The 19,639-nt window shown below is 42.5% G+C and overlaps 1 protein-coding gene across 2 annotated transcripts in view; it reads left to right on the top strand.

Moving 5' to 3' along the window:
- The window catches only part of GALM (galactose mutarotase), a 114,593-nt gene extending 105,131 nt beyond the window's left edge, over window positions 1–9,462 (top strand). For both annotated transcript variants that reach the window (XM_043604134.1, XM_043604133.1), the window contains exons 5-7: window positions 6,081–6,222; window positions 7,549–7,723; window positions 8,328–9,462. In XM_043604134.1, coding sequence (XP_043460069.1) covers window positions 6,081–6,222; window positions 7,549–7,723; window positions 8,328–8,405 — 395 coding nt within the window. In that variant the 3' untranslated portion in view covers window positions 8,406–9,462. The remainder of the gene's footprint in view (window positions 1–6,080; window positions 6,223–7,548; window positions 7,724–8,327) is intronic.
- The last annotated feature ends 10,177 nt before the right edge of the window (window positions 9,463–19,639 follow it).

Here is a 19,639-nt window from a genome sequence, read left to right as displayed (position 1 = left end):
CTTCTATTCTTAGCACCAAAGCACAAAGTCACATATGCAGATAGACCAAAATTAGAATAACAGCACATTGATTTTCCAAATTCTTTGAGAACTCACGAACACTTGAAGGCTTGGGGGTGGAAAAGGCTGTTACCAAGTCACTCTGGGGTGAGAGGCCTGGAGACTTTGACACTATGGAGATGTGTCACCTTGGGCAAGTCCCTTTACCTGTCTGGGTCCCAGTCTTCTCATCTGCAAAGCGAGGGGACTGGATGAGGTAATTCCTAAGGCCTTTTCTAGATCTTTCTGACTTTGTCACAGGATGCTATGACATTCACAGTTGGCCCTGTTTTTTCTGCCTCTACTTCATTCATCCATCCATCTTTCAATCAAGTGAAGGCTCGCTTCATGCTCAGAAGGTACAAAGATAAAAAGGACACAATTCATACCCTCTTGGAGCTTGATATAATCCTATGGTTATGTCCTAAAACAACAAATGTTTGGGGCGCCTGGGTGGCTCAGTCGGTTGAGCGTCCGACTTCAGCTCAGGTCACGATCTCACGGTTCGTGAGTTCGAGCCCTGCGTCAGGCTCTGAGCTGATGGCTCAGAGCCTGGAGCCTGCTTCCGATTCTGTGTCTCCCTCTCTCTCTGCCCCTCCCCCATTCATGCTCTGTCTCTCTCTGTCTCAAAAATAAACAAACATAAAAAAAATTTAAAAAAACAACAACAACAAATGTTTTGAAGAAAGTATGTTCAAAATGTGATAGGAACAAAGTAGAAAAGGAGATCAGGGGGGTAAGGGGGAAGAAAAGAAAAGAAAAGATTAGTTCTAGCTGTGGAGGCTACAATCCTTCAGAGGAAGTGGCATTGGAGAGTAAGTATTCTTAAACAACTTTGCCAGGATGTGGGGGAAGCAGGGACACAGAGGACATTGAAGCTCTGAGAAAGGTCCCAAAGAAGGCATGAATCTGGGGGACAAATTCCAAAGTTTTCCATGTGCCTGATCAATAGATACATGAGGTCCACAGGTCAGGGCGTGAGGCTGGAAAGAGATTGGAACCTTTTCTCTTTGTTTCTTCTCATTTAGTAAAAATCTCATTTAGAAGTTTCTCAGTTTTAAGTCAGGGTTTCTCTGCCATTCTCGAAGTCTTACCCCCTCTCTAGGCTCTCCTTTGTGTTATAGATGCATCCGCAAATTTGGCCTGTTTATTTATGCCATTGTCCTGAAACCATTCAAGTATTTCATTTGTTGAGTATTTCCATGTCATGTATAGGCAGCAAATAATAGCTTCATTTTACAGAGAGAAAAGCTAACATTGATTTGTAGATTGCTCAGTATCAGGTAAACAGACCTGAAATAGACCCTAGAACCCTCATTCATGAACATTCCATGACTTTATTTTTACCTTGAAGTCAAGAGAAATAAGTAATCTTGACTGACTTGTGCAATATTACATTGGGACTGTCATAAGGGTCAGATTTTGAGTCAAGTAGGGCTTTAAGGAACTAAATATTGTGAATACCATATAAAGTTAGGGAGGAAAGCATAACAGAAATTAATACTCAGAATATGAGTTGGTAAGACTACAGTCTTCTTGAGCCCATGAAAACAGCTGCTGCTTTTTCCCGGACTAAGTTTTTCATAAGGAAACATTTTGCCTTTTTAAAAATCAGTGTGAGGGGCACTTGCATGGCTCAGTTGTTGGGCCTCCGACTTTGGCTCAGGTCATGGTCTCACAGTTCATAGGTTCAAGCCCCCTGTTGGGCTCTGTACTGACAGCTCAGAGCCTAGAGCCTGTTTCAGATTCTGTGTCTCCTTCTCTCTCTGCCCCTCCCCTGCTGGCCCTCTTTCTCTCTCTCTTTCTCAAAAATAAACATTAAAAAAATTAAAAATTAAAAAAAAAATCGGTGTGAGAGGTGGTTGGTCACCCAAACTTCACAAGACAGTAGCACACAGGTAAGTAACTACCATCCAGGATTTGGCCTAATGGCCTGAGGGACCCAAAAAAACAACTATTCATTCTCCCAAAACTGATCAGGGTTTAAGCACGCTCTTTATATTGTGTCTCTAGCACCATCTAGTGGGAAACAAAGTGACTTTACTTGGATTCTTAGTTGAAAGATGCAGAAACCCAAGTCAGGTAGCAAAGAGGAGAGAGAGAGGAAGAAGCTTAGCAAATTCTAAGAAACAGAGGGTTATGTATATTATATTGAAGTTTCTTCTATAAAGATGTTACCACTAAAACAAAATTACAAACTGTCTCACTTATCAGAAAGACACATATATACACACCATATAGTAAAAAGATTTCAAAAAGTAAACAACTAGAATTCATGAACACAAAAAGCATACCATAAAATGTAATGACAGACTAAGGATACTTAGAACATGTATATGTCATAGTAATGCCATAAAACGCCTCTATTAAACAATAGTCTCTCAGATTGAATCACAAAGGAAACCCCAAGGGAAGGCTGTGTATTAACCAAGTCGTACAGAAAGGTTGAAAACATGAGATTTCAAAAGCAAACCAAGCAAATAAAAGCCAAATGAAAGCAGGGGGTCTCAGTCTTAACATCAGTAAAGGCTGATCTCAGGACAGAAAGCAAGACACTTTGTAATGATAAAGGACAGAATTCACAAGGTGCCTGGGTGGCTCTGACTCTTGATTTCGGCTCAAGTCATGACCTCGCATGAACTGCACCTTGAACTCCACATCAGGCTGTGCGCTGACAGCGCAGAGCCTGCTTGGGATATTCTCTCTGTGCCCCTCCCCTGCTCTGTCTCTCACTCTCTCTCAAAATAAATAAATAAACTTAAAAAAAAAAAAAGGATGAAATTCACAATAAAAATTCACGATATCTGAGACCGTAAAGAAAACCTCAGGTAATTTCACAAAATACGAGTAATACAGTCAATGCTTGACCTAGAAATGCTTTAACTCTTACTAATTCTTGGATCAAAAGGGAACTCAAACCCTAAAACTAGCAATACCTAGAAAATAAGTAAATAATATATCATAATTAAGTATAATGGAAATATTTACTTAATACATATTAGAATATATAATAAATGGGAATATGGTGTTATCATTATATATAACGGAAACTCCTACATGTGATATCAAGCCTATTGCTCAGAAGAACATTGAAGCACTAAATACTTTGACTAATCCAAAAAATGTGAAAATAAATGAATTAGGCATCTAATGCAAGATATTTGAAAAAGAATAACAAAATAGGGTCACCTGGGTGGCTCAGTTAGTTAGGTGTCCAACTTCAACTCAGATCATGATCTCATGGTTCATGGGTTCAAACCCTGCGTCAGGCTGTGTGCTGACAGCTCAGAGCCTGGAGCCTGCTTCAGATTCTGTGTCTCCCTCTTTCTGCCCCTCCCCTTCTCTCTCTCTCTCTCTCTCAAAAATAAATAAAATATTAGGAGTGCCTGGGTGGCTCAGTCGGTTGAGCTTCTGACTTTGACTCAGGTCATGATCTCACAATTCGTGGGTTCAAGCCTCGCGTCAGGCTCTGTGCTGACACCTCAGAGCCTGGAGCCTGCTTTGGATTCTGTGTCTCCCTCTCTCCCTTCCCTTCCCCTGCTTGTGCTGTCTCTTTCTCTCTGAAAAATAAATAAACATTAAATTTAAAAAAAATAATAATAAATAAAACATTAAAAAAAGAGTAACAAAATAAACCCAAGAGAACAAAATGAAAATTAATACAAATAAAAGCAGAAATTCTAATTTTGAAAAGAGGAGGAAAAATGTAGCACTAATGCATAAATCCAAGAGCTCTTTCATTGGAAGGGGGAAAAACCCACAAAAATAGATAAAGCATCAGCCTACCTACTCAATGCACAAAGTTAGAAATGAGCATAAGCAGGGTGCCTGGGTGGCTCAGTCAGTTAAGCATCCGACTTCGGCTCAGGTCATGATCTCACAGCTTGTGAGTTTGAGCCCCGCATCAGGCTCTGTGTCGACAGCTCAGAGCCTGGAGCCTGCTTCGGATTCTGTGTCTCCCTCTCTCTCTGCCCCTCCTCCACTCGTGCTCTGTCTCTGTCTCCCAAAATTAAATAAATGTTAAAAAAATAAAAAAAAGAAAGAAAGAAATGAGCATAAGCAACTAACCACAGAGAGATGAAATTGAAAGGATCATAAGTTACTGTCTTCCTTGACTCTACCAATAAATGAAAATAATATAGATGGGATGCATAAAGTTTCTAGAAAAATATAAATTTGCAATTATGACACCAGAAAACAAATAGTAAGTAGATTATCATAGGAAAAATAGAAATAGGAATTGGCACATAGAATTGTCTAATGAAGTACGCAGGAATAAATTTAGTAACAACCTTGAAGACAAATTGAGTGGAAAGATTAAGGTGGAAACAGGCTATATTGCTGTGTGTGTGCATGGGTGTGCGCTTACATGCTTGGATATCCTTGTATTCTCTCTGGAAGGGTGCGAGAGGAACAAGTAATGGTGGTTGCTTCTGTTGGAGGAAACCAGATCTTCAGGGAACAAAGATAAGAGATTTTTTTCATTGTATAGTATTTTGTACCTTTTAACTTCATTACCTTTAAAATTGGTTACATGTACAAATATTCCCCATTCAAAAGTTCTTTTTCATATAAGCAGAATCAAGGCAAAGGAAAGAGATGGTTTTCAAGGATGTCTTCAAAAAGAATGCTACTTGGGGTACCTGGGTGGCTCCGTCGGTTGAGTGTCCGATTTCGGCTCAGGCCGTGATCTTGAGGTTCGTGGGTTCGAGCCCCACATCGGGTTCTGTGCTGACAGCTCAGAGCCTGGAGTCTGCTTCGGATTCTGTGTCTCTCTCTTTCTCTGCCCCTCCCCTGCTTGTGCTCTGTCTCTCTCAAAAAAATAAACATTAAAAAATTTTAAAAAAGAATGCTACTTAATTTTTCCTAACACTGACTGGTGAGAGAAGGATTCTTTTGTTCAACCAAACTCTCTTAGTTGAATAATGGACACCAGATGCTAGAATGGCATTGACCAGGCCTCTGTGTTCCCCTTGGGTGTTTTGGACCCCAGGCATCCTCACAGCTCTGTGTGAACTTACAGACTCCAGTCCTCATGTACCAGGAAGACTATGTTTCTGAACAGCAGCTCTGAATTTAAGAGGATGCCCTCGGGGCAACTGGGTGGTTCAGTCGGTTAAGCAGCCAACTCTTGATTTTGGCGCAGGTCATGATCTCACAGTCGTGAGATGGAGCCCCTTGTCAGGCTCTGCATTGACAGTGTGGAGCCTGCTTGGGGTTCTCTCTCTCTCTCTCTCTCTCTCTCTCTCTCTCTCCCCCTCTCTCTTTGCCCTTCCCCCACACCCTCTGTGTCAAAATAAAAAAACATTAAAAAAAAAAAAAAGGATGCCCACTTTCACCCAAAGATAGGAGATTAATGTTTCTTTTAGTATTTGGCAATACACAAAAGCAGAACTAAATGCTTTGAGTGGCTAAAAGTTGGTTCTCTTTTCACTTGTTTAAATCTTTTTAAGGTAAGGTACAAGTTCTTGATTTTTCTTAGCGTCCTAAGATTTCAGACCCACTTTGCATGCTACCTCTCTCCCCTGAAACTAGTGTAGAAACCAAGTTCGTAAAACCTCCCCATCGGACCACATGAAAGGAAAAAGTAATTCTACCCCTAAAAAAAGAGTTATGTTAACTAACTGAGCATTTGTATTCACCTTTAAAATACATGATACAGCTCTAGGACAAAAGAAAACCTTTAGAGAAAGGAAATTGGGCTTCCAGCTACGGAATGAATAAGTCACGGGAATAAAAGGTACAGCCTAAGGAATCGAGCCAGTGGTATTGTAATAGCTCTGTATGATGGTGACAGATGATAGCTAGACTCACGGGGAGCGCAGTATAATGTATTGAGGGGTTCAATCGCTACATTGTACACCTGAAACTAAGGCAATATTGTGTGTCAACTGTGCAAGTAAAAAAAAAAAAAAATTAAGTAAATGCAGAAACAACTGGATCATGGTGTGAGGCCCTGAAACCGAGTCCCTGTCCTCTTTCAAGAAAGCCTGGCCAGAGTACTCCAGCCCCCTGCCCTTCTGCCTGCCCCTTCCCTCCAGGAGAAGTTGCTCCAGTACAAGGAACTGCCTTTGACCTGAGGAAGCCGGTGGAGCTTGGAAAACACCTGCAGGAGTTCCGTACCCATGGCTTTGACCACAATTTCTGTCTGAAGGGATCTAAAGACAAGCACTTTTGTGCACGGTAGGTGCTTTTCCCTGACTGCCTATGTAGGGAGGAAGAGATCTCACCTCCTAGGTGAGGAGTTTTTCCTCTGGCCACCTCGATAGCATTTACTATGCTGCAGGGACCATATAACCACATCCCCGTCTTTTCAAAGCTCCTGTTCCGCAGAGCAGCACCACCGAATGTCTCTCCCCCTCCCCCACCACTGCCATGTCTCTTCCCCCACCCACCCTGTGCTCCCACCTGGCATCCTGTCTCTCTTTGCTCCCTCTCTCCCCATCGGAGCCTGTTCTTTCAGGCCCACTCTTGTTAGAAGCCCTAATTCCTCTGAAGTCAGCTCTGCTTTCCTTGACCTTCCAGAGCCCCGTTTGTGATGCGTGGAAAAGTCAGAGGCTGAACCTCTCCCAGGGCGCCCACCGCCAGCAGCCTGGCCTGCCAGGCATTTGTGTGCACTCTCTCCTCCCCGCTAACCTCCCGGCTCCTCCTGCTACCTCTGTGCATCCCCAGCTCTGCCCGAGCACCTCACCCCACGCATGGCAATAGCAAATGCACGTCTGTAGAATAAATGAATTTTAAATAAGGCAGAGAAAATGATTCCAACTCTAATGGAAACTTCAAAAGCCTTCTCTCTCTTAGAGCCCCAGTCCCTGTGTTCTTCCAGATGGAGTCCACTCTTCTCCTCTGGCCCATTTCTCTCTCTAGTCTGGAGGACACTCTCTTGCCTACTCTCCATTATTCAAGTCCTGGCCCTCCTCTTCCCAGAACCTCGATTGACTACATTGTTGGGATGTTTTACCTCGTTTTTTAAAAAAAGGAAACCGTGAATCCAGCAGAAACTGACAGCACCTCTGTTCTCGGGGGGAGATCTGACTAAAAAGCCCAGCCTGCTCTAGCCCCAAGGAAGGGCGACAGTTTAGACAAGCGTCTCTTCTCTTTCAAAAGACACAGCTGGTGGCTTTGCCAGGCCAAGCAGAGAGCATCAGCTCTTCCTGAGAAAGAATCTCAGCTCCTCCGTAATCTGACAACTGTGTCTCTGCGGCCTGGCCACCCCCTGCATGCGCGCGCACGCACACACACACGTCTGGCCAGGGTGAGCCTTCCTCAGAGGAGCCAAGATCACAGTGAGAAGTTGCTACTGGAAGATCCTTACTTAGGACCACCTGCTCATGCCTCACCCATGAGACTGCGAGAGTTTCCCATCATGCTCTTCCCATCTTTGTCTCCACGTATCTTGTCCCTGCTCTGTCACTGGGTCTAATTACTGTCTCGAGGCTGCTTCCCAGCTCCTACCTGTCCCTGCTAGTTTTTCCACCCTTGTACCTCTATGATTTGCTTTGTCCCCAGGGTCCATCATGCTGGAAGCGGGCGGGTTCTGGAAGTGTACACCACCCAGCCCGGGGTCCAGTTTTACACGGGCAACTTCCTGGATGGCACGCTGAAGGGCAAGAGTGGAGCGGTCTATCCCAAGCACTCCGGCTTCTGCCTGGAGACCCAGAGCTGGCCTGATGCAGTCAATCAGGTAAAGCTACAGGCCAGCTTCTCAGTGGTGTTGTGTCCAAGGTCACACTGTATGACAGAGGCCACAACCCTCAAGTCAGGTCTGTCTGACTCAAAAGTCCACATGTGTTCTCTTCTCCAAGTCATGATAAACACAGGAAACCCAGAGCCAAGCTACTAACATAGCATTTACTTTTTTTTTTTTTTTTAATCTCTATTTTGTGCCTTCGAAGCCTTTACTCAGTTTAACGTTGCTCTTCTCAATCTTATCTTCTGCGACCACGCTTTTAAGATGGCTCTGTCTTCTCTTCATATTTGCTTACTGGTAGCTTCTTTTTCTAGCCACTGCCTAGAAAAGTGCTCTTCAAAGCACCAGCTCAAAAGACGGTCTTGCAGTCTTCCCCCAGAACGTGAATCCACACAGCAAGGTCCTGCTACAGCACCATGTGCTCAGCAATGTAGTTGATTTTCATTCTGGCTCAAGTTCTTTATCTCACTGCAAACCAGTTACATTGGCAACTGGTTCTCAGAGCTGGCCTAGAGACCAGTCCAGAAGCCATCCTGAATGGTTGAGGGCACGACCCAGGCCGGCAAGGTGTTAACCTGTATTGTTTTTCCCTTCACAGCCCCACTTCCCTCCTGTGCTGCTGAGGCCTGGTGAGGAGTATGACCACACCACTTGGTTCAAGTTTTCTGTCGCTTAAGGAAGTGTAAAGACCCCCAGGGCCAGGCTGGGGGCCCTTCAACAGCCTGTCTCCTGTCCAGAGAGATTTAGAGGCTTTACAAGTGATCCTGTGAATCAAAATCATATAAAGGGTAGCTGCACAATAATTAGTCTGGATCTTGATTTCCTTTCCCAGTGACTGGCTACAGGTTCAGTCTATGACCAGCTCTGTCCTCTGTGTGGTTTAGGGGATCCAACCGCCAAGGTTCTCGCCTAAGCCCTGACCCTAACCTGGAAGGGACACCCAGTCCCTTGCTGTGTTGGCCCCATCTCTCCACCCATCTGCTTTCTTCTCTCCTTTTTGCCCCTCTTTTCTTTGATCCTACTCTCATTCCGTTTCTTTGTCCTCCTCCCCTACCCTAGGCCACCGCGTCCCTGCGCAGCAATTCAGAGCTCCGACAGACCTCTGATAAGGTGGTAGATGATTGAGGGTGAAGGAGCTGGGGCTTAGGGAGGGCAAATGACCCTCATAAAGGCACACAACCAGAAGTTTTAGCCAAGATGTGACATCAGGTATCCACATTCAAGCCCCCTCTTTGCTTCCATTTCAGTCTGCCAGAGCATTCCCAGGATCGCTGGTGGACACAGGGGGTTCTGACCTTTGTTAGGGCCAGCCTTTCTTCCCAGATTCATGCTTACGGGAAGCATTAGTCTGAGTCTGAGTTTAGCTGTCTCTAAGGATATGACTTAAAGGGCCAGGTCAAAATATCCAGGAAGAAACCTGTAATTTTGATCTCTGCCTTTGGGGTAGAGAAAGCCCCAGCCCAGGCAAGGGGTGGGAAAGAAAGCAAGCCTCTGGAGACAAGAGCTGTGTTAGTGTGGAAAGAGAGCCTTACCTGAGGACTGACTGTAGAGTGCACCTGGCACAAGACGTTGGTGTTACATAGTTGAGCCTGGAGCTTCCCCATTTCCTGAACAATTGAATCATCAGTGATGGGTTGGGGTTGGTGGTTGGTTTAGAGTTTTAAAGAAATCTATCTTCTATTATATGCTAGCAACCAGTTGAAATAAAACCAGAACTTGCACCTTCAGAAGACTCTCAGGCCCTTCGCTCATCTTTAAATCTGTCAGACATGGACCTTTGGGAAATTGACCAAGTGTTGGGTATGTTCCGGATTCCACTGTGCTCCAGTGTAAGCCCCAGCACCTTCCTAGAAGAAAGTCACCTAACTGGCCGCCTCCTGAGCTTCCCATACTTCCTTAGTAACAATAAACCAAAAGAAGCATTTATTTTCTTAAATGCATTTCAGCATGAATTTTCTGGATACCTACTGTGTATACAGTTTTCTGCTGAGTCTTAAGGAATTCAAGAAGTAATGTCTAAGATGTAGTGTATTCCCGGGGCGCCTGGGTGGCTCAGTCGGTTAAGTGACCGACTTTGGCTTGGGTCATGATCTCGCGGTCCGTGAGTTCGAGCCCTGCGTCGGGCTCTGTGCTGACAGCTCAGAGCCTGGAGCCTGTTTCAGATTCTGTGTCTCCCTCTCTCTGACCCTCCCCCGTTCATGCTGTCTCTCTGTCTCAAAAATAAACGTTTAAAAAAAAAAAAAAAAAGATGTAGTTTATTCCCTCAGGGAAATCAGTCTCTCTGCAGGAGACAAGACGGATAGCAACAGATGATGTAGAATTGCACCATGACAGCCCAAACCCTGAGCACTATCTCTACTGCTGGCGTTTACTACATGGGCAAACAACCCAATTTTGGGGATTGGGTGAGGCAAAGGGATTAGACATGAGATATCTTGAAGGTACGTCTATGTCCGCAGGGCTAGAACTAAAACTGGCCACTAGTCTACTTCTTTTTCCACAGGCCCTCCCTGTGCCCGTGACAAAAGGACCTGAAAGGTGAACAGCAAATTCTTCAGCCAGCCAGGGCCCTGAGCCACAGATGCTGAGGCCCAGGACCTGTGGTCCTGTTTCTCTTCCCAAGTGGCTTTGAGCAGGCAGTCAGGGGGTCTCACCACATTACTGTTTAGAACCCTGCACAACCTATACTTCCATCACACATCCTTCTTCTAGGACCCTCTGGACAATTGAGTTCTTACCCTGTTATCATCTTTTAAAAAAAATTTTTTTTTAGTTCATTTTTTGAGAGAGACAAAGTATGAGCAAGGGAGGGGCAGAGAGAGAGGGAGACACAGAATCGGAAGCAGGCTGCAGGATCTGAGCTGTCAGCACAGAGCCCAACGTGGGGCTCGAATTCACGAGCTGTGAGATCATGACCTGAGCCAAAGTCAGACGCTTAACTGACTGAGCCACCCAGATGCCCCTTACCCTGTTACCATCTTACCTGGATTCTCCTCCTTCCTGGAGGAGACTGCCATTTTATGATTGCCCAAAGTATGTTTGAAGAAGTTATTTCATCTGACCCTTACAACCTGTAATGAGGTAGCAAAATCCCCATTAAAAATAAGAGGTCACTTGGGAATGCAAACTAGTGCAGCCACTCTGGAAAACTATAGAGGTTCCTCAAAAAACTAAAAATAGAACTACCCTATGACCCAACAATTGCACTACTAGGCATTTATCCAAGGGATACAGGTGTACTGTTTCAAAGGGACACATGCACCCCCATGTTGATAGCAGCACTATCAACAATAGCCAAAGTATGGAAAGAGCCCAAATGTCCATCGATGGATGAATGGATAAAGATGTGGTATATATATACCATGGAGTATTACTTGGCAATCAAAAAGAATGAAATCTTGCCATTTGCAACTACGTGGATGGAACTGGAGGGTATTATGCTAAGTGAAATTAGTCAGAGAAAGACAAAAATCATATGACTTCACTCATATGAGGACTTTAAGAGACAAAACAGATGAACATAAAGGAAGGGAAACAAAAATAATATAAAAACAGGGAGGGGGACAAAACAGAAGAAACTCATAAATATGGAGAACAAACTGATGGTTACAGGAGGGGTGGTAGGAGGGGGGATGGGCTGAAGGGGTAAGGGGCACTAAGGAATCTACTCCTGAAATCATTGTTGCACTATATGCTAATTTGGATGTAAATTTTAAAAAATAAAAAAGAAAATTAAAAAAATAAAGTTCAAGTAATAATAAAAAAAAAAGAGGTCACAAGAGGTCACTGGCTGGAAAAAGTAACAGGACAGATCTAGAATGCAAGCCAGTGTATGCTCTGCTGGCACCACACTCCAAAAAAAGTCCCCAGTTTTTCCGTTCAGAGGGAAAAGTCTAAGATTCATAACATACAGTATTGGTAAATGGAGAATTTTTACTCAATCACCATTAGTAGTAATGTAGATTAGTGCAACTTTTTTGGAGGGAAATTTGGCAGAATCTATCGATATTGGCAAACTTGCAAAACTCACGATCTAGTAATTCCACTTTTAGAAACCTTTTGTATATAAATCGGTCAGAGAAAGACTGACCTCACATGATTTCACTCATATGTGGAATCTGAGAAACTTAACAGATGATCATAGGGGAAAGGAAGGAAAAGCAAGATAAAAACAGGGAGGCGAACCATAAGAGACTTACATACAGGGAACAAACGGAGGGTTGATGGGGGTGGGGAAAATGGGGGATGGGCCATTCAGGAGGGCACTGGTTGGGATGAGCACTGGGTATCGTATATAAATGATGAATCACTGGCTTCTACTCCTGAGGCCAAGACTACACTGTATGTTAACTAACTTGAGAATTTAAAAAAAAAAAGTTTTTCAATAAAATTGTATGATTTGCCCTGCTCAAAAAAAGAAATCCTTTCTATAGATATCTATCTGTAAAGACAAACATTCAGACAAGGATGTTTATCTCAATTTAATCGATAATAAGGAAAATTTTAAACTACCTAACACCCATCAATACAAGAATGGATAAATAATAATCCATACAACGGAATACTATGTGGCCATTAAAAGAGATGAGATCAGGGGCTCCTGGGTGGCTCAGTCAAGTGACTGAATCTTGATTTGGGTTCAAGTCATGATCTCGCGCCTCGTGAGTTCAAGCCCTGCATCAGGATCCCTGTGGACAGCATGGATCCTGCTTGGGATTCTCTCTCTCTCCCCTGCTCATACTCTCTCTCAAAATAAAATTATTAAAAAAAAAAAAAAAAAAAAAAAGAAGAAGAAGAAAGAAACAGATTGGGCACCTGGGTGGCTCAGTCGGTTAAGCGCCAGACTTTGGCTCAGGTCATGATCTCACGGTCCGTGAGTTCAAGCCCCTCAGCAGGCTCTGTGCTGACAGCTCAGAGCCTGGAGCCTGCTTTGGATTCCGTGTCTCCCTCTCTCCGCCCCTCCCCTGCTCCTGCTCTCTCTCAAAATAATATTAAAAAAAATTTTTAACATATAAATAAATTACAAAGAAAAAATAAAGTAACATCTACCAGTCATTAAAAAAGTAATAAACTGAAAAACAAAGTTACTTAGCCCCAGTTAAGGATATGCACCTTTAGGGCAGTTGAAGAAGATACTGGTAATTAATTGTGCTTACGAAAGACAATAAAAAGGTTAAGTATGTCAAGCTACAAATCTGATGAAAGTATTTTAGAGAAATTGATCTTTTGTGGTAGCAACCGATCTATCCCTTTTCATGAAAAACACATAGAAAAGAGAACTTTGATTTCCCTAAGAAAAGACCTACCACATAGTTATGAGACATGTAGAGTGTGACAAGGTCTCTATGAACTCACTAAAGATGTCAGCAAGAAACAAAACTTTACTGTCTAATAACAGGACACTTAGTTCATATGAGGTGGTGAAGACAAACATGGTATTATTCAATATGAAAACACCACATAACCACAGAATTATTAAAGCCTTGTTGAAAAGGCAAAGTAAGTCTCTAGGCCCCCCAGGAGTCCATCCCTTCTTTACCATATACCCCCTACTACCCACAACCAGACTAGTGCAATTATTCTTGAGTTTTGATCCTTCACAGGTGAGCATATCATTGACTTCAGTTCAGTGATCTATGGATTCCTGTTTCGAATTCATGGAACTTATAAGTTCTTATCATTTCGCTGTGGGATTTTCATTTTTCCAATTCCCAATCATTTTGCCTAACAAGGTAAGAGGTAATAATACTGAACACCTGCACAAATGTTGCTGTAAAGACATAAACTAAGATGGCCTGCTGTGGAGGTTGAACTATTGTGACTATCAGGTAACCAATGACGGTCCACTCTCAAAGGACTGAAGGAAGTTATGTCAACGAATCCACGGATAGTTTGCAAAAAGTGGAACAGGAGAAAATACAGGACTACCAGCAGAAGACAGAAAGGAAACAGCACATACTTCCTGTTCCCCGGCCAGTTCCCATTCTCAGTCATAACCATCTTAAACAACTGGATCACCAGTTTGCAGTGGGCTGTGTAGGCAGTTATGACAGGAGTACAATCCTTTTCCAAGTTTCAACTTCTCCAATTACTCAAATCATAATTCAAGTCTCAGATGCTTTGGGTAGCACTTCCAGCTATAGCCAAGTTAAAGAGGTCAGCAAATCCTCTCCTCAAAAATGCAACTATAATGCCAAGGGGGGTGGGGGGAAGTAGCAAAACAACTTTGGTGCTCTGGAAACTGGCCCAAAGCATACAGCAATCTGAGATGTGTTTGTTTGGAAAATTGCTGAACTTTGTGGACAAACAGTGGGAGACTGTGGCGTTCTCACCCAGGGCTGTTACCATTCCCTACTCCCCCAGCTCAGTCATTATGGAGGTTCTGTCCAGGCAAAACAGAACACGAAGACCAGCAGGTTCCTGTGGTTGAAGATGGGGTTCACTCAATTTGGAGCAACAGATGATACCAACGTCCAATAGCTTTATCAATACAAGTAATGACCACATTGCTATGCAAGCGGGACACCTGGTGGCTCTACTAACCCTGAGGTTGCAATCTAGTTGGAACATGCAGCTTTCTGGCCGATCTGAAGCTGCACACATGCAGAGGAGAGACCAGAGAGGTCCAAGCTGTATATTTCTGGCTAACTCTGAGGCTGCTTTCATGTGCACAGGAACTTAAAAGGGGTTCAGCAAAAAGTAAAAGCCAGGACAGACTTGAAAACACCCCAAACATTGAAGTCACTCCCCATCTACAAACAGATCCATCAGCAGAGGGCAGAAATCTGACTGGTTGAGGTGCCTGTCTGGTGGTTGGCTGACCACTAAGCTATGCAGACACAGGGCAACCCCCTAGAAAACTGAGGTTAAAAATAAACACAAAGTTTCTTAAAAAATAACCAAAAAACTGAATAGAGACAGATTATATAAAAAAGAACCCGGGGCGCCTGGGTGGCGCAGTCGGTTAAGCGTCCGACTTCAGCCAGGTCATGATCTCGTGGTCCGTGAGTTTGAGCCCCACGTCAGGCTCTGGGCTGATGGCTCGGAGCCTGGAGCCTGTTTCAGATTCTGTGTCTCCCTCTCTCTCTGCCCCTCCCCCGTTCATGCTCTGTCTCTCTCTGTCCCAAAAATAAATAAAAAACGTTGAAAAAAATTTTCAAAAAAAGAACCCAGTGAAATTGTAAGGTTGAAATGTACAGGGGCACCTGGGTGGCTCCTTCAGTTGAGTGTCCAACTTCAGCTCAGGTCATGATCTTGTGGTTCCTGAGTTGGAGCCCTACATTGGGCTGTGTGCTGACAGTTCAGAGCCTGGAGCCTGCTTCAGATTCTGTGTCTCCCTCTCTCTCTGCCCTCCCCTGCTCATGCTCTGTCTCTAAAAAATAAATAAATGTTAAAAAAAATAAAAACGAAATAAAAAGAAATGTACAATAACAAATGAAAAGTCCACTGGAGAAGCTCGGCAATAGATGACAGGAGAAAAAATAAGTGAACTTAAAGATAAATCAATAGAAATGATTCAATCTGAAGGACAGAGAAAAGAGATTGAAGAAAACAGAACAGCACCCTGGAGACCTATGGGACATACCAAGCACATCAACATATGTGTAATGAATCCAAGAAGGAGAGGAAAGAAAGGGTCAGAAAAATATTTCAAAAAACAATGGCAAAAAAACCTCAAAGTTGACAAAAACCATTAATCTCTACTTCCAAAAACTCAAATAACTCCAAGAGGGATAAATACAAAGAGATCCCCACCTAAATACATAATATTTAAACTGTTGAATGCCAAAAAACAAAGAAAATTTGAAAGCAAGAGAAAAAAATGACTCATTACTACAGGGGACCAATTAACATCAGACTCTTCATCTGAAACAATGGGAGTCCAGGAAGCAGCGGAATGACAGAGTGCTTAAAATCCAAGGATTTTGTATCACCCAAATCCACTCTTCAAAAGCAACAGTAAATGAAAACATTGCTAGCAGACCTGCCTTATCAGAAATACTGGAGGAAGTCCTTCATGCTAAAAGCAAATTAAGACAGCAACTTGAATCCTTGGAAAGAAACGATCAGAAATGGTATAAATATATGGGTTAACGAAACTGGGTGTGTGTATTTTCTCGACTCTTCTATGAAGACCTAAGACTGTATAAAGCAATAATTTATAACACTGCATCACTGAGTTTATAATACATACAGCACACGGGAAGGAAGTCTAGGAAAAGGAAATAAATTGGAGCAAACTTTCTGAATTTTGCCAGAATATTAATTTGAAGTAGGTTGTGATAAACGAAGATATAACAACTATGGAAGTAACTCACAAATACAGTAAAAAAGAAAATCAAAAGGGATTAAAATGATACACTAAAAAAATATTTAATGCAAAAGAATGCAGGTACAGGAGGAAGAGGAGGAAAAAGACAGGAGACATAGAAACAAAATAGGAAATACAAAAAAAAAAAGAAAACAGAAAAAAATATGAATAATTCTGTTAACTATAGATGGCTTAAATAACCCAAAAGGCAGAGTTCTGTCAGACTGAATTTAACAAGCAAGACAGAGCTTAAACTATATGCACCAATAGGCTAAAAGTAAGTAGATGGAAAAGATCTGCCATGGATACAAAACAGTAATCAATAGAGAGCTGGAGTGGCTCTACTAATATCAGACAAAATAGCTTTTAAAACAAGAAATATTCATAGAAACAAAGTTATTTCATAATAAAAGCATCAACGCATCAGAAAGATACAACAAATATAAACATTACATATGCAGCTAGAAGAGTTGTAGATGCTTTGAAGCAGTAATTATGACCAGAGGCCATGCCTGGAGTTGCCTTAGTGTTGGGTAAAACTATAGTTCTAGTAAATATTGCTTCAAATTTCCTGAAAACAGGAAATGTTTTCAGTTAAGAGAATGTTACCTTTTTTTTTTTTAGATGAATATTTCTCTGAGCATAGTGACCTCTACTGGTATTTACATAAATTAAAATGCCGTTTCTGCCATCATAGAAAGGTTCCATTCCAGCATAGGGTCATTTGCTTTGAGAAAGGAAAAGAGAAACATGATACATATTAGAACCTTCTTTTGAATCACATGAGTATTGCAAACTTTCTTACTATAGTAGCAAGAAGCCAGGCCAATCTGTCCAGTAACTAGTGAACTAGGAGAGGGCATCACTAACCCCTACAGCAATAGTTTTCTATTCTGGCTATGTTAGAATCACCAGGGAATATTGTTACAACATTGATGCTCAGGCATCACTCTCAGCAATTTTGATTTCACTGGAATGTTTTGAAGGCTTCTGGGGGATCCTAATGCATAACTAGGGATGAGACACTCCCCTAGAGTAAAAGCTTTCACCAATATTATAAAGTACATAAATGTTTAGCTAGAATTTGCCCCCTTAGCTTCATGAAGCACTTCCTCAAGAATGAGTCACAGAGAAACAATCTTCCTAGACCAGAAGTATGTCTTGGTAAGGCCATCGCAACCCTACCAGTAATGGCACCCAAGATCTGCAGAAATAATTATATTGAAGGTGGTGAAGAGCTAAAGATAAATACCTAAACCAGGGGTGGCATTTTCTGTAAATGGTCAAAGAGTAAATGTTTTAAACTTTTGGGACTTCCAGTCTGTCACAATTACTCACCTCTACCACTGTAACACAGTGGTAGAGTCAAGAAACAATAGGTAAACAAATGAGCCTGGCCACATTCCAATAATTCTTTACAGATGCTGCAATTTGAATTTCACATAATCTTCATGTCATTAAGTGTTATTATACTTTTAATTTTTTTCAACCACACAAAAATGTAGAAACCATCTTAGCTCATTAGCTGTATGAAAAAAGCAGTGGGCCAGATCTGGCCTGTGGGCCACAATTTTCTGAATCCTAGTCTAAATAAATAGCCTGCACTCTGAAGGAATATAAACATTAAAGTATCGTGCAGCCATCTTTAAAGAAAGCAGTATGTTCTTATTATAAGAGCCCTGGAACTCTGGTGATGGCTCTTCTGACAATGGCCAAGATAAACTAGCCCATCTACCTTTACCTCTGTCATATGTATTTGCTTTACAGCCAGAATTTTTTAGCCTTGGCATTGAAAGAATTCATTTTCTGGAATCCAGATTTCTTGAAGATCTGCTACATCCCAAAATAAAAACTTAACAGTGCATTCGTATAGGATCACATCCAGACACCTTTAAGCAAGCTTTGGTCACTGAGGACAACCCAAGGGACCTGCAGAGCTGGATAGGATATAAGCTTAGGCAGCTGATAGATGAAATGGTTGCTGTTGGTCTTATGATGTGACCTTTCTTACATGGGATAGGCTGACTCACCCCAGCTCACCAGTTCTTGGGGTGGTAAGTCTCCACCCTTCTCTGCAGAGAACTTTCTGCACAGAAATTTTCCACACCCTTTCTGAGCAGAACTCCTTGATGAGGAGAACCCAGATGAGGAGAAAAGAAACCTTGCAATCGAGTTGCAGAGTAGAGTTGGACGTTGTAAACAGCAGCCTAGGGATCTAGATCCTCCGCAGACAGACTCAGACAGGAGTCTTAGATGTGGCTAAATGGAAATGTGAACTTTTAATTGAAATGGCGATTATAGGTCTCAGAGAAGAGAGGAGGTTCCAATTTTATATCCTCGGCTTAACAGATCATAATTCATTGCTTCATTCACCCATTAACTTTCCTTCATCAAATATTTAAGTGTTAAGTACGAGGCAGTGAGGAAAACAGAACAAGGCCCGGTACCTGCTGTCGCCATTAGCCTTTTGGTGGCACACCTATAGAGAAGTAAACAGGCAAGTTCACTGTGTTGAGAGCAAAGGAGCCTAAACCAGACTTTTGAATACATGGAAACTTTCCAGAATAGGGGGAAAACATGCATTTTACCAGTTAAAACAAAAACCAAAAACTATGCTGAGACATCATTTTTCAACACCAGATTGGTAAAATTAAAAAGCTTGAAATTCCACCACGTGGTTACACTATGTGTACCATGCAGGCAATGGTACAGAGAAACAAGATACTCCTTCACCTTGTCACCAGGACAGACTAACGATACCTAGCAAAAATATAAATAAATGCAGGAGCACCTGGGTGGCTCAGACGCTAAGCATCCGACTTTGGCTCAGGTCATGATCTCACAGTTCGTGGGCTCAAGCCCCACATCGGGCTCTGTGCTGACAGCTTGGAGTCTGGAGTCTGCTTCGGATTATGTCTCCTCTCTCTGTCCCTCCCCTGCTCGTGCTGTCTCTCTCTCAAAAGTTAAGTAAATGTTAAAAATTAAAAAAAAAAAAAAAAGAAAAACATATATATACATACATACATATATATATATATATATATATATATACACATACATACACACGTGTACACACACACACACATCCTTTGACCCAGCAATTCAGCTTCTAGGGTCTATCCAATACATACAGTCACACGTGCAATGTATTGTAAAATTCACTACAGCATTATTACTGTAATCAGAAACCCTCACATCCACTAAGAGGGAACTAATTCCTGCTTTGCTGAAAAACTCAGTGGAAAAGCAGCAAGTCCTCTCCAAGGTACACAGGTCCTATATAATCTATATCCTACACTGCTCTCCCTTCCTATGCCATCTCTTCCTGTTCTCTCCCAGTGTTCACTCCATGCTGGCATCCTTACCCAACACAAACCACTTCAGAGTTTCTCCACTTACTATGCCCTCTGCCTAGAACACTCTATCTCCACAAGCTGACGTGCCTTACTCCCTCACATGCACAAACGTTACTATCAGAGGCCTCCCTTAGACATCCTTTACCCAATACCAACCAATTCCCCCTTTCTCTCCCCGCCTCATTGTTGTCTGAATCAGTTATTACCCACCTGTTTGTTCATTTGTCTCTCCAGAACTTAAGC

Source organism: Prionailurus bengalensis, chromosome A3 (genome assembly GCF_016509475.1).
Source record: "Prionailurus bengalensis isolate Pbe53 chromosome A3, Fcat_Pben_1.1_paternal_pri, whole genome shotgun sequence".
NCBI classification, from domain to species: Eukaryota; Metazoa; Chordata; class Mammalia; order Carnivora; family Felidae; genus Prionailurus; species Prionailurus bengalensis.
This window is presented reverse-complemented; position numbering and strand designations above follow the sequence as displayed.